Source organism: Otolemur garnettii, unplaced genomic scaffold (genome assembly GCF_000181295.1).
Source record: "Otolemur garnettii isolate 467f Iridium unplaced genomic scaffold, OtoGar3 scaffold00142, whole genome shotgun sequence".
NCBI classification, from domain to species: domain Eukaryota; kingdom Metazoa; phylum Chordata; class Mammalia; order Primates; family Galagidae; genus Otolemur; species Otolemur garnettii.
The window spans coordinates 288,484-301,689 of record NW_003852537.1 but is presented as its reverse complement, the minus strand read 5'-3'; the positions used below and the strand labels follow the sequence as shown (position 1 = coordinate 301,689).

Sequence of the window (13,206 nt, the reverse complement as noted above, 5' to 3'; positions counted from 1 at the left end):
CCCGGGCTGGGGATTCGAACCCGCCACCTTAGGTGTATGTGGCTGGCGCCTTAGCCACTTGAGCCACAGGCGCCGAGCCTAAGGCTCTAATTCTTGACCCTATACTTTTTTTTTCTTCTGACACATCCCTGAGTCAGGATTTTTCTTTTTTTATACAGAGTCCCTCTGTCACCTAGGCTAGAGTGTCATGACGTTAGCCTAGCTCACAGCAACCTCAAACTTCTGGTCCCAAGCAATCCTCCTGCCTCAGCCTCCAGAGTAGCTGGGACTACAGGTACCCGCCACTACGCCTGGCTAATTTTTCTGGTTTTGGTATAGACGGAGTCTCGCTCTTGCGCAGACTAGTCGCCAGCTCCTGAGCTCAAGGGATCCTCTCGCCTCGGCCTCCCAGTGTTTTAAGATTACAGGCCTGAGCCACCTAGCCGGCCTGCGTTAGTGTGTTAACTCTGCAACCTTAGATCTGTTTTCACTACTAGAAAATGGGGATAATGCTAGTACTTAACTTCACAGTATTGTGAGGCTTAAATAACATAAATATGTAATTCAGTAAATGAATTATTACTGTGGCATGCGGCCTTGTACTGGGGTCTACAAAAACCACTGGGCAACGCTAAGGAACCGCCTAGGCAGTACTCTTGTGGCCTTCCCAGGGGCCCCCGAACCCCCACTCAGGGACTTTCGGAAACCGGGGCCTGAGGTGTTCTGGGGTCGTCGAGATTTTCAGGCTCCGCCCCCTGTGGAAGGGCGGGACCTCATCAGGTGGGGGCGTGGTCCAACTGAGAACTGGGGCGTCAAGCTCCCCTTCCCACTCTGGATCCTCCCAATAAGGGCGGGGTTGGAGGACTGTCACGTGACCAGAGAGCGGTCTCAACCTCCCTTATGCCGGTACCACTTCTGCACGGGAATATCTTTCTCCTTTTAGGGGTGCAAACCATTTATTATCTTCCGATTTGCGTCTATATAGTGTGGCGTACTATCTTTGTTGCGCTTGAGACAACCTTTTCCCTTAAGTGGTGTTTTCTCTTCTGACCTCCCCCCACTAAGTAGTTGGTCTCGCCCAGCCGGGCCCTGGGCGCGGCGGCGACGGCCGCGTCACTGGCGGGCGGGATCCCTCCGCTCTAGGGAGAGCAAAGCTGGACGGTTGAGTTGGGGTGACTGAGGAAATCCATCCGCGTCGCCGCTGCTGCCGCCTCCGCCGCGGAGGAAGACAGGACCTCCCGCGCTCCTCTAACGACCTCTTCGCAGAGTCCCACCACCACAGGTACTTCCGCTAACAAAAGGAGTCCTCATGACCCCCAGCCCCAAATTCCCGTGGGAGAACCTCTCTCGGTCTCCCCGGTCTGGCCTCTTGGGAGCGGACGTAAACTCCTCAGACCTCCCCTCCCTTCCTCCCTCCGGGCCCGTCTCTCCCAAACCCGGAAGGGGAATTGGGGGACCCTCGTCTCCATCAATGCATGCTCTCGCTGCACCATCAGTGGCATTGTGCGTGACCCCAGACCCCAGCCCAGCCCCTCCGTCCCTTCTCCTTAGAAGTTGAGGGGCCAAGGTGCGGGCTTTCTCTAGGCCCCGTCCCGCCCCCTTTCCCCCCCACTCCTGCCTGCCCCGAGTAGCACCCCGCGTGTCCTTCGATTTCGTACCCCCGCCGGCATTCGCTTTGCAAAACTCCAGAATCTTGGGAGAAGCAGGCAAGGCCGCGAGCCACCTTTGCTTCGTCTCCACCCTACCCCGATTTGGGTTCTGCCCCCACTACCCGAAACCGGAGACTTCACCACCCCATTCCCTTTATTTACAAGTCCTAACCCCAAGCTTAACTCCCTAATGCCTGTCCCCCATCTAGCTTTCTTTTGGGCAAAATGGAGGTCGTGGGGGCTGGAGGGCCAGGCCCACTGCGCTTCGTAGCGCGGCACCAGCCCGCGTCTTCCAGCTGCCAAATCCGGGGACCCTTCCCTGTCTCCCCCTCACCCCACCAGACCTGCGGAGATGGTGGCACCTCCATTTCCCTATGAGGCCCTGGCTGCTGTTTGCTCAGAATTCGGGGGGTGCTGAGGGGGCTCTGGAGGTTGCTTGGGACTAAAGCTGGGAGTGTCGCCCCCGCCCCCAGCAGTTTCCTCCTGGCCTGCTTCCTTCTGTCCCGGGCCTCTGGTGTTGCCGCCTGGCTTGGGCTGCTGGCAGCTGGAAGGAAGGGGCTTTGTCCGAACCTGGGGGTGGGATAGGTAGGGGCTTCTGCCTCACTAATCCCGTTTTTGAGGGACATCCCCTGGCACTGACGTAGAAAGCTGAACTGAGGGGAAATGTCAGTGGGGAAGAGGAACGCCCAACTCCTGGGGGAAGTGGGAGTTGGGTGGGGGACGCCCGGAGCCGCAGAGTGTAGTGTGCGTGGCCAGATCACACAGGTGTCCAAGAGGGGGAGGACTCCGGTCCCTGGAAAGGAGCCAGCCAGGCCCCTGCGGCCCCAGCGCCTCGCCCGAGGATGAGCCCCTGGGGTGCCGAGGGCGCAGGGGCTGGGCCGCCTGGGGCCGTCTGCCGGCGCCTGGGAGAGAGCAGCTCCACGCCTCGGGGCCGGGTACCTCTCTTCGAAGCCCTAATTACTCGAGAGCGGCTCCCACGGGCTTTCTGCGGGCGCGGCGGGCGGGCAGCCTCGGGGGTGGGGGGGGCGGCGGCTGGGGGCTGCCTTCGCCGCCACTCTCGCTCCCACCCGCGGCGGACGGCTAATGGGGCGCAGCCGGCCTGGGGATTATCCGGGGTGAGCCGTCCCGAACCTATTAGTGCCCAATCGGCTTTTCCCAAATCCTGTAAACTGTCACCCGGCTGGTTTGAGGGAGGGGCGTGAGGCAGGGTCCAGCGGGGGCGACGGGGCCGGGGGTGGGGTCACCCACCCTACAGGTCTCAGCCTTGGATGCGGTTGCCTTGGCAACAGGGCTTGGGTGGGGGCACTTCACCAATGAGGTGCTCTCGGTCCGGGTGACGGTTGCCTAGGCAACTCCCGAACAGCCCAGCTTCCCCCTCTTGTCTTCTCCCCTCTCAGCCGAAGCTGGGGGTGTGTGTGGAGGGTGTGCGGCGGCGTGTGGGGGTGAATTTAAAGAGGCACCGCCCCTTTTAAAATTAGGCGCTTGGAGGGCGGGGCCTGTGCGGGCTGGGGCAGGCATCAGGTCTGTTTTCGAAGGGACTACCCCCACCCTCCGCCCCGGTTCCTGCCACGGGTGTCCCGCCGGGGATAGTGTCCGAGGGAGGGGTTTCCCCTGCGCTTCCTCTTGCACTTCCCGCTCCTTTTCCGGGGGGCGGGAGGAAGATTGGGGAAGTCGGCTAGTCCTCCACTTGGATCTTAGGAACACCTTTCTAGTGCCAGAGACCCGGGTTCTGCCCTAGAGACCCGGGCCACCGCTGCCGCCCCCTCCCCCCTCCGGTGCTTACCCCTTCCGGGCCGCACTTCAACCCCGCCTTTCCCCCTTCTTCCCTGGCTGACGGCCTTGGGGCCTGACGTCAGCCCTGCATCCCCCAGGCCTCGGGCCAGCGGCCAGGAGCTGCCTCCCCCAGCCCCCCTCCCGCGGCCCCCAGCCGCCCCCAACCCCGCCCCACGGGCCCGGCGCCATGAGTGAGCTGGAGCAACTGAGACAGGAGGCCGAGCAGCTCCGGAACCAGATCCGGGTGAGGGCCTGGCCAGCTGGGATGGGGAGGCCAAGTGTGCAGGGCTGGGTGGGTGGCTTGTTGGTACTGCTACCCAGCATCCTGAAGTGGGCACGGTGAGAAATTTTGAGGGGTGGAGGAGGGTGGGCCTCCTAATCTTTAGTTGTTTCATCCTCTCCACTTCTGTCTCCTGTTTTCTTCCGTCTTCTCCCCTGCCTATCTTCTCTCCTGTTTCTCTTTGCCTGGCTCTGCCATCTCTTACAGGATGCCCGAAAAGCATGTGGGGATTCAACGCTGACCCAGGTGAGTGGATCCAGGGCAGGCCTGAGGGTGTCAGGGTAAAGGTTACAGGCCTGCTGATTTGTGGGATCCTGCTGCCTCCCTGAGCCCATTCTGCTTCCACCTCCAGATCACAGCTGGGCTGGACCCAGTGGGGAGAATCCAGATGAGGACACGGAGAACCCTCCGTGGGCACCTGGCAAAAATCTATGCCATGCACTGGGGGACAGACTCAAGGTGTGTGTGGTTGGGTTGGGGCTCTGTGCTGAGCTTTTGTGATCCAAGTGCTGTGGGCTGACTTTGTAGTTGGGAAGAGATCTGTCAGGATGAGCCAGATGCCCATACTGCTGGAATATATTTGGGAAGACTGATGCTCACATCCCCAAGAGACCTGGGAAGCAGGGACTTCTGGGCTGTTGCTGGGTTGTCTCAGAAGAGCATCAGCCAAATGGGAGAGGTTAGAAGGTGTCCTGCCTCCAGAGGAAAACTTCTCACCTGAGCCTTCTGCCTCTCCTCACGGCTTTCTCCCAGGCTGCTGGTCAGCGCCTCCCAGGATGGGAAGCTCATCATCTGGGATAGCTATACCACCAACAAGGTAGGTGTGGTGCCTGGGGCGGGGCAGGTGGCAGGGCCCTGGCTGGCTCTGACCCTGGACACTGCCCCTCCTTTCTAGGTCCATGCCATCCCACTGCGCTCCTCCTGGGTCATGACCTGTGCCTACGCGCCCTCAGGGAACTTTGTGGCCTGTGGGGGATTGGACAACATCTGCTCCATCTATAGCCTCAAGACCCGTGAGGGCAATGTCAGAGTCAGCCGGGAGCTGCCTGGCCACACTGGTGAGAGGGGCTTGGCTAGGAGCAAGCACTGTTTTGGGGGCAGGGGCTATGCTGCCCTCTCTATCCAGACCCAGCTGACCAACCCCCTTTCCCAGGGTACCTGTCGTGCTGCCGCTTCCTGGATGACAACCAAATCATTACTAGCTCTGGGGATACCACCTGGTGAGTCCTTGCCAAGCTGGGGAGTCTGGGTAAACCCACACTTCCTGCCCCAGGGGCTACTGTCTCAGTCTCAGCATTCAGTGCACACTCTAGCCTCCCTCTCCTGGGGGTTGCCAAAGAAATGGGGAAAGGATTGGCCCCTTCCCAAACTAAGGGTCTTTGACCTGGGACAAGAGCAGGCTCTTGGGGTCTCTTTGGTAGGTACTCTGTTAGGGCTGGGCCCATATGATATAGGGAATGGGGAATCAGAAATCTGTCCTTCCCTCCATCTCTGATCTTTTCCTTCCTGTTGTCTCTCCAGTGCTCTGTGGGATATTGAGACAGGCCAGCAGACTGTGGGTTTTGCTGGACACAGTGGGGATGTTATGTCCCTTTCACTGGCCCCTGATGGCCGCACCTTTGTGTCGGGTGCCTGTGATGCCTCTATCAAGTTGTGGGATGTGCGGGATTCTATGTGCCGACAGACCTTCATTGGCCACGAATCTGACATCAATGCTGTGGCTGTAAGTTCCAGGGCAAGCCAGTCCAGTCCAGCCCCTCCCAACTAAGCTTCTGGCCCTCCTCCATGCCTTCATCCCACCCTGACCATGTGTCCTACAGTTCTTTCCTAATGGCTACGCCTTCACCACTGGCTCTGATGACGCCACGTGCCGCCTTTTTGACCTGCGGGCTGATCAGGAGCTCCTCATGTATTCCCATGACAACATCATCTGTGGCATCACCTCTGTTGCCTTCTCACGTAGTGGCCGGCTGCTGCTTGCTGGCTATGATGATTTCAACTGCAACATTTGGGATGCCATGAAGGGTGACCGTGCAGGTGAGACTATGGTGCCTGGCAAGGCAGATAGGGATGGAGAATCCAAATCTAGGGCAGGTAAGTTCTGAGGTTTTTCTCCCTTACAGGTGTCCTTGCTGGCCATGATAACCGTGTGAGCTGCCTTGGGGTTACTGATGATGGCATGGCCGTGGCTACAGGCTCCTGGGACTCCTTCCTCAAGATCTGGAACTAACCTTCCTAACCCCAACTGGGCCCAGGCTGGGAGGGGCCCTGCCCATGCCCACACTACAAGCCGGGAGCTTTGGGGCTGGGTACACACCAAGCCTCCTTACCCGGGCCATGGGACCCTGTTCCCCCACCCAGGTTTGGTTCCTCCCAGGGCCCCCACTGTGGAGATGAAGACGGGATGGAATGGGGGAAGAGGAGGGGGCAGTAAGGCCCTCATCCTTTTGCTGCCCTGGGGTCAGGGCCTCACCCCTCTGGAGGGCCACAGGCAGGTGGAAACTCCAGGGGCTGGCTTTTTTAAAACTGGTTTTATTTTAATTTTTATTATATTTTCAGTTTTTCCATAAAGGAACCAATTCCAACTCTGTACCTGGGCTCCACCCTTGTGTCTTTCTCATTCCTGAAGGCAAACAGCATCAGGGAAATCCTACTCTTCCTCAGCAAATTAGGTCCCAGGCAAAACATTCATTTCTAGTTAAGCTGCCTGCCCAAAGCTCTTTTAGTTCCCAGCCTTGAGCCATGATGCTCATCTCTAATTCCTCTTCCCCCAAAGTAAAGACAGCAGATGATACAGAAAGGGAGAACACACACCAAGTTTTATTGGAAGAAGGGAAGTATTTACAGGGACAGGTAAAAGAAAGTCACAGGGTGAGGGAGACTGTGGGTACAAGGCAGACAAGGAAACAGAATGACCCCTACACCAACCCTAACCCTAGGAAGGGTACGGGGCAGCTAGGGCCCAGGAAGACAGGCTTGGGAAGGACAGCAACAGGTCTGAGTCTCTGAGCTGGGGGGGGCTCAGGGACTTGTAAACATTGACCACTCTCAGAAGGGGATGGGGGTAGGAGAGGGCTCCCCCTATAGTTCCTCACAGGGTTAAGGCCTCTCCAGGCTCATGGGCCCCCTAAGTTCGAAGTCTCTTTAGCTGGGGGAAGGGGCAGGAAGAGTGTCTCCCTCTCCCCTGCATTGGCAGCACAGGGGTGGGGGCAGTTACATTCAGTCACAACAGGAGTCTCCCCTACACCTCAGATGTGCCAACACTGGCAAGAGGGAAGGGGGAGTTGGGGGCCAGCAGCAGCAAGACACTCCTGGGCCCATCACCCCCTTATTGCTTTAGAGAGAATATTCTTTTCACGGACGCTAACACTGTCGAGACCAGGGAGAAGCAGGTGGAAGGGCCCTTCCACCCAGAGGCCAGCTTGATTCCCCCAACACTGACCCAGTTGCCACTTTGGTGCAAAAAAAAAAAAAAAAATCCACCTCTCGGTATGGATGGGGAAAGAGACAGCCTCTCCCCAATTCCCAAGGGCAAGAAGGATAAATACATTCATGGAGGGGAGGCAGTGGGAGTCTCGCCCTAATACTGCACTCTGCGTAATGAGGTCGGTGGGAGGCGTCAGATGAAAAACTCAAAGATAAAAACTAAAAAAACAAAAACAGATGGAGACAAACCCAGGTGGGGATTAGGACTAAGTCAGCGAGGAAGAGAAAGGGCGGCCTACCCTGACCCAGGAGAGACACACTTTCATTCCTGACCCCAATGTCACCCAGCACCGAAGGACGCACCGACGGGGAAGGCCACTTGCTCCTCTCCCACTTGGTCAGCGGCAGGGTCAGGCGCAGAGCCGGGTGGTTCACACCCCACAAAACAGGCTGAAAGCTGGGGGCACTCTGGTAGCAGCCCCCCACATTACAACTGTAGGTTCCCAAAGTGCTCACTCCTTGCCTTTCCAGACCCCTTCTGCCCCCTTCACAGGAGAAACAACTTAGTCCTGGTAAGTGGCGCCTCCTCCCTCTGCAGTTCCTGGAGGAATCATTCCACCCCTGCCTCTGGCAGGGATGAGGCAGAGGCAAGGTGGGGGCTCGTGGCCCAAAGAATACATTCAAGTGGCAAGGCAAAGAGCTGGGGCTTTCAGGTTCACACCAGGGCATCCCCCCAAATGGCAGCGGTGGGGGAAGCCCCTCAACAGGGCCAAAGTCTGAGTCCAGCTGCCCTGCCCCACCAGCCAAATGAGGTTGGCACTGACCCGGCCCTTAAACCCCGTCAGCCAGTGCAGGATGGGAGCCTGGGGGCTGAGGTGGCTTGTCCAATTTGTGCAACTTTCCCCCAAAGCAGCAAAGCCAAAGGGCTACTTTGGCCCCTACCCCAGACACCTCTGCCACAGTCATAGCAATGTGGAGGAGCTGGAGAAGCTGGTCACAGCCGGGCGGCAGATGGGGCTCTGTGGTGGTAGTGGTGGTGGGGGGTGTCTCGCTGTGCAAACTGCTGGCACCCCAGCTTCCAGTTACCCCATGGCCCACCTGGGGGCAGGAGGTAAGTGCAGCCTCGGGCCCAGGCAGGACAGGTCCATGGGGCCTGTGTCCCCACTGCCCCCAAAATATAACAGTGTGTTTTTCTTTCAGCCTCCTAACCATTTTTTTCATTATTTTTCACTTTTCTTAAAAAAAGCAAACAAACAAACAAAAAAAATCCCCCCCTGCAAAAAAAATATCCCTCTTGTGGACCTTCTATTGTCACACACCCCCATCCCCAGAGGGGTAGAGGATGTTTAGAGTCTAGTTTAACAGTTTCGTCTCTCCTAACATTTTCTTCAAAGTCATTTAAAATTAAAAAAAGAAAAACAACCCCTTCCCCCCAATCTGTAAAGTGCCTCGTGGTGGGTGAGTTAAGGTGCATCGTGTGGTTTGTAACAAGTGCTGGGGCCGCTGCCCCTGCCTCCTCCTTGGCTCCTTGTGGGGAGCCTGCAGACTGGGGACCTGAGGGTCCATGCTGCTGCTGCCGCCCCTGGTCTACAGCCCTGGAGCTGGGGGGACGGGCTGGTCAGTAGTCATCCACACTCTCGATCTCACCAGAAGATCCATGTAGGGAGTACCCTGAAGCCAGGGGAGAAGCTGCGTCTGAGCTCTCTCCCTGGCTCCCCCTGCCCTAGACTGAGGGAACATAGTTCCACTTTTTTTTTTGAGACAAGAGTCTCACTTATAACCCTTGGTACAGTGCCGTGACACCACAGCTCATAGCAACCTCCAACTCCTTGGGCTGAGGCGATTCTCTTGCCTCAGCCTCCCCAGCAGCTGGGACTACAGGCACCTGCCACAATGACCGGCTATTTTTTTGTTGCGGTTTGGCTGGGGCTGGATTTGAACCCACCACCCTTGGTATATGGAGCCAGTACCTTACCCACTGAGCCACAGGTGCCGCCCCATTTCCACTTCTTGCCCCTGCCCCTGCTCACCCAGGATGCTGGGATCTGAGTGCAGCATCAGTGCCCGCCTCTTGGCCTTGCTGCCCTCCCCAGGGCCCAGTTTGGTGCTGTGGTTGGCCTGGAAGGCCGTCTGCAGGGAGGCACTGCTCAGCCACGCTTCCTAAGGCAGCAGATAACAGGGCAAGTCAGGAGGGTGCTGAGCAAGCTCATCTCATCTGCCTGGGCTCTACAAGACCTCACCTGCTGCTGCTGCCGTTGCTGGCTGGCTTTCTGCTTGGCCCTCCGCTCTAGGAATTGTTTGGCAAATTCTTTGGCTTCTAGCGTGTCCCCCAGGCAGGAACGGATATAATCATGGACTTCATAGGGGGATTCCACCTCCTTGAGGATCGCTACAGCCATGGGCACTGTGGGCCAGGAGGCTGTTAGGGCCCACCTGGTCCAGGTCTAGAGCCCCAGTCCCAGCCAGCCTCCAGGATCTCCCCAATGATACCATCTAGGCTGCCCGTGGTGCTCAGCGTGTGTAGCATCTGCTCACACCACTGGGTGAAGCCATCCTGGGGCCTGGGGATGCCCTGTAGCAGCTTCAGCAGCTTCTCTTCTTCCTCTGTCTTTTTGCGAACAGGTCGACCTGCTAGGTGGCTGTAAGAGTCGCTGAGGGAGCCAGGCAAGTTAAACACAGGAATGTTCCACCTCCTTCCATCCCCAGCCATCTCAAGAGCCTCCAGACCTGGCATGTACCTGAGAGACGGGCTGCTCCGGCTATTCTTCAGGCCAAGGCCACGTACCAGGCTCCCACTGCTCTTGGGGGTGTCCTCCCAGAGCCCCAGGCTGCTGCTGCTGCCCCCACTCTTGTCGGGCCCGCCCCATAGCGGCCCAGCCTCAGATACCCACTGGTTCAGGGGGCCAGTCCCCAGGCCCCCAAGCTGCTGCAGATGGCAGAAAGTCAGGGTGGCCAAAACACAGCACCCAAGAGAGCTAGGTGGGGAAGTTCATGCAGCAAAGGGATGAGGAACAAGGCAAGAAATACAGGGGAAAGAAATCCCCATGATGATGTGAGGAATAGGGCATGGGCTAGGAGAATATGGGCTCAAGGCCTCCCTCCCCATGTCATCCTGGATATTGCCAGGAAGGGATTCCCGTCAACGGGAGGGGCACAGCCTGCTCACCACACGGTGGTTGGGGACCTGGGCCCGCGCTGGCTCCCGAGGCAGGGGCTGCTTGTGCAGCTGCCGCTCACCCTCCAACTGCAGCTCAAGCAGCGTCTTCATGGAGAGGCCTTGCTTGGCCAGCCCAGCCCAGATCGGGGGTGGGGAGCTGGGTGCAGGGGGCACGGAGACTGCAGCTGCCTGCTGCTGCTGCAGCAGCTTCAGCAGCAACTCCTGCTGCCGCACCTGAACCAGAGGGACACGGTGAGGAGGCTACAGGGATAGCAGTCAGCCAGAGGACAGGGCAGCACTGACCTGCTTGCGCCGAAACAGCTCTTCCTCTTCCTGCCGCCGCTTCTGCTCCTCCTGCTGCTGCTGGCGGCGCTTCTCCTCCCGGCGCTTCCGCTCCTCCTCCTCCCGCTTCGCCCTGAGCTCCACTTCTCTGCGCTCTTGGAACTGAGACCACCAACCCAGTTAGGTGGGAGCTCATGGTACTGGCCTTGGACCTGCCATCATCTGGCCCTCCACACCCAAGGACTTAAGCCCCTGTATTGCCTACTCACTTTATGTTGCAGCTGGAGTTGTTCTAGAATTGGACCCTGAGTCGAAGAGTTAATTGGTATGTCCCAAAGACTGGCCTCACCACCTGTAGGCAGGCAGCAAGGACAGCTTCAGGAGGGAACTCAGGCCCTCTAGTCCCAACCAGCAGCAGGGCTCCTCAGCCACAAATAGCAGCTAGAGCTGAGGGAAGCTGAGGAACAGGGCAAGGCACCCACTCCCACAGAAACTGCCCAGAGAGAGTGAGAGGCAGGGCAGGGACAGGTGGAGCAGGTGGGGTAGGGGAGGGAGGGAGGTGCCAGCCACACACCTGACTGCGATGAGGCTGAGGTATGTACATCCCAGAGGGGTCCTGAATCTGGCACCGACAAGGACCGGCTCATTGTCGGGAGCAGGTTCTGGTCCCCACCTCTGAGGAGCAAATCACTGATTCTCAGGACCCCAATCCATTTTTGGCCCACCTATCCCCTAATACATTATCTCCAGGGTACACAGGCACAGCACCAGGATACACGGCAGCCCACTGACCTGGGGGGTTTGAGAGCCTGGAGCTGTTGCAAGAACGCTGTGAGCTGCTGCTGTGTTGGCGTCAGGTCCCCCATAGCTGCCTTTTCCCGGAGCGCACACTGTGGGAGCTGTCGGCTACAGAAATAAGGACAAAGTGTACGTGTGTGTGGATGGGCCTCACAGTCAGCATCCCACCCTGCTTCCACACCCTCCCTGGTCCCCCATACCTGCTGACCAGCTGGAGAAATTGCTGGTGCTGCAACTGTTGGTACAAGGCCGCTGCTGCCAGCTCCTGTTGCTTTTTCAACCGCTCCTGGTCCATGTTTCCCTGAGCAAGGACCAAAGTAAGGCTAGTGCATGGGGCAGCAATAGGCACTGGCTTTGCTGGGGCCCTGAGGCTGTGACCCAGCCCTGCCCAGTACCCTCACTCCCCATCCATCCATGCAGAGGCATGCTTACCAGCAGTGGGGGCGGTGAGGGCCCTGGGGCAAAGGGCACACGGCCCCACATCTTGATAACCTCACCCAGAGGCTGGAAGCCCTCATCACAGCCCCGCTTCACAAGCAGTGACATAGAGAAATAGCCAGCCTGGAACCACTCTGCCATCTCCTGTGTCGTGAAGGGGCCTGGACCAAGGAAGAAGAAAACCATCAGGGTTACAGGGTGCGCCTAAGAAATCTGAAGAAGAATGGCCCTGAGTAGTCCTCCCACTTGCCAGAGGCACCTTGGATCTCCCCCTGTGGGTCCTTGTAGAACCACTTCCGGGCAGCGCCATGGCTGAGGGGGAGGGCAGTGGCAGCAGCAGAGTGGCGCAGGCCCTGGGTCTGCATGGTGGCTGTGAACTGCTCCTCCTCCAGAGAGCTGTCCTGCAAGGAGGCCACCAGCTTCTCCGCCTCCTGAGTGCCCAGGAAGAGAGGTAAGGCTCAGCTGCGCAATCAGAGCAACATCAGGATGGGACTGGGGTCAGAAGGTCAGGTCACGGATGAAGCAGGATAGTCAGGAAAAACATGGCTCTCTGCCCTCTGCAGGGAAGCCTCCCTCCAGCTTTCTTGCCTTCCCCACCTGCTGCAGGTGCTTCAAGCCTTCATCATCTTCCAGGTCTCCAGGAGGGCCGGGGGGGGAGTCTACCCCAGGACTCAGCTGGATTCCCCTCCTATCATCTCCTAGGAGAGAAGGAAGGAAGGTGGGGTAGGGAGCCAGAAGAGACAAGACAGTCCCCTACCACCCTCATTCCAGAATAATGGGCCCTTGCCATAGTCCTCCCCAATCGAAGTGTGCCCTGCATGCCTCTCCCCACAGGAAGAGTGTGCTTTCTCCACCAGCCCCAGACCTCAGAGAAAGGACAGCTCCCACCCTGTCTACCTTCAGCTGCTGGGAGCTCTTTCTCTACGGTTTCGTCACCATCCCCATTTGTCCCCCAGAGTGGGCCCAAAGCAGGCAGTGGGGATGTGGAGCTGGACTTTTCCTCCTGAGGAGGCAGCGGGGTCAGCTCCTCCCCACCTGAAAGAGAAAGATAAGGATGAGAATTCAAAACTGGAAAACTAGACGTCCTTACACATGAGGTAACACAAGCCCTCCCTGTGGCCAGAACTAGGGGCTCTGGGCAATGAGTCCACTCACTTCACTGTGGTCAACTCAGCTAACACTTAAGTAGGAATGTGGTGAATTTACCAGCACAGACTACTGTGCACACTGACTTTTGCCTCACACCTCACACACACGTCATACTGCTGTACAGGACTAGCCACCATATTCTACAGCTTCTTCAAAGGATTTTCAAAGGTCATTTTGATTATGTTTGATTTTTATCTGACATGCTATTGTTAAGACACAGCTCTGTTGGCTCTAGGATTCTCTCTGCTCTTACTTGCTTTTTTTTTTTTTTTTTT

The 13,206-nt window shown here is 57.9% G+C and overlaps 2 protein-coding genes across 5 annotated transcripts in view; one reads left to right on the top strand and one right to left on the bottom strand.

Moving 5' to 3' along the window:
- The first annotated feature begins 1,094 nt into the window (after positions 1-1,094).
- GNB2 (G protein subunit beta 2) lies at positions 1,095-6,273 on the top strand. 2 transcript variants are annotated; one of them, XM_012810841.2, is made up of 10 exons: positions 1,095-1,261; positions 3,500-3,645; positions 3,889-3,927; positions 4,034-4,140; positions 4,435-4,498; positions 4,577-4,739; positions 4,835-4,901; positions 5,203-5,404; positions 5,502-5,718; positions 5,805-6,273. In XM_012810841.2, exons 2-10 carry the CDS (start codon positions 3,589-3,591, stop codon positions 5,909-5,911), a joined length of 1,023 nt encoding a protein of 340 aa, XP_012666295.1. In that variant the 5' UTR covers positions 1,095-1,261; positions 3,500-3,588; the 3' UTR covers positions 5,912-6,273. The 2 variants fall into 2 exon arrangements, with proteins under 2 accessions (XP_012666295.1, XP_023374395.1); XM_023518627.1 differs by lacking the exon at positions 1,095-1,261 and adding an exon at positions 2,589-2,743 and having other exon boundaries at positions 5,805-6,267.
- A 2,336-nt stretch (positions 6,274-8,609) lies between these two features.
- The window catches only part of GIGYF1 (GRB10 interacting GYF protein 1), a 9,591-nt gene continuing 4,994 nt past the window's right edge, over positions 8,610-13,206 (bottom strand). Inside the window, exons 12-26 of one of the 3 annotated variants that reach the window (XM_012810840.2) lie at positions 12,680-12,817; positions 12,380-12,480; positions 12,042-12,213; positions 11,777-11,943; positions 11,545-11,645; positions 11,339-11,452; positions 11,121-11,221; positions 10,816-10,898; positions 10,568-10,708; positions 10,274-10,498; positions 9,846-10,033; positions 9,598-9,758; positions 9,348-9,511; positions 9,138-9,267; positions 8,610-8,778 (exon numbers count right to left, since the gene is read on the bottom strand). In XM_012810840.2, coding sequence (XP_012666294.1) covers positions 8,726-8,778; positions 9,138-9,267; positions 9,348-9,511; positions 9,598-9,758; positions 9,846-10,033; positions 10,274-10,498; positions 10,568-10,708; positions 10,816-10,898; positions 11,121-11,221; positions 11,339-11,452; positions 11,545-11,645; positions 11,777-11,943; positions 12,042-12,213; positions 12,380-12,480; positions 12,680-12,817 — 2,039 coding nt within the window. In that variant the 3' untranslated portion in view covers positions 8,610-8,725. Of the gene's footprint in view, positions 8,779-9,137; positions 9,268-9,347; positions 9,512-9,597; positions 10,034-10,273; positions 10,499-10,567; positions 10,709-10,815; positions 10,899-11,120; positions 11,222-11,338; positions 11,453-11,544; positions 11,646-11,776; positions 11,944-12,041; positions 12,214-12,379; positions 12,481-12,679; positions 12,818-13,206 lie in introns of all 3 variants that reach the window. The other 2 variants (XM_023518626.1, XM_023518625.1) reach the window with 2 other exon arrangements.

Coding starts and splice junctions, on each gene's coding strand:
- GNB2 (XM_012810841.2), top strand. CDS start 3,589: ATGAGTGAGCTGGAGCAACTGAGACAGGAGGCCGAGCAGCTCCGGAAC. Junction 3,928..4,033: donor GGGATTCAACGCTGACCCAG/GTGAGTGGATCC, acceptor TTCCACCTCCAG/ATCACAGCTGGGCTGGACCC. Junction 4,141..4,434: donor CACTGGGGGACAGACTCAAG/GTGTGTGTGGTT, acceptor GCTTTCTCCCAG/GCTGCTGGTCAGCGCCTCCC.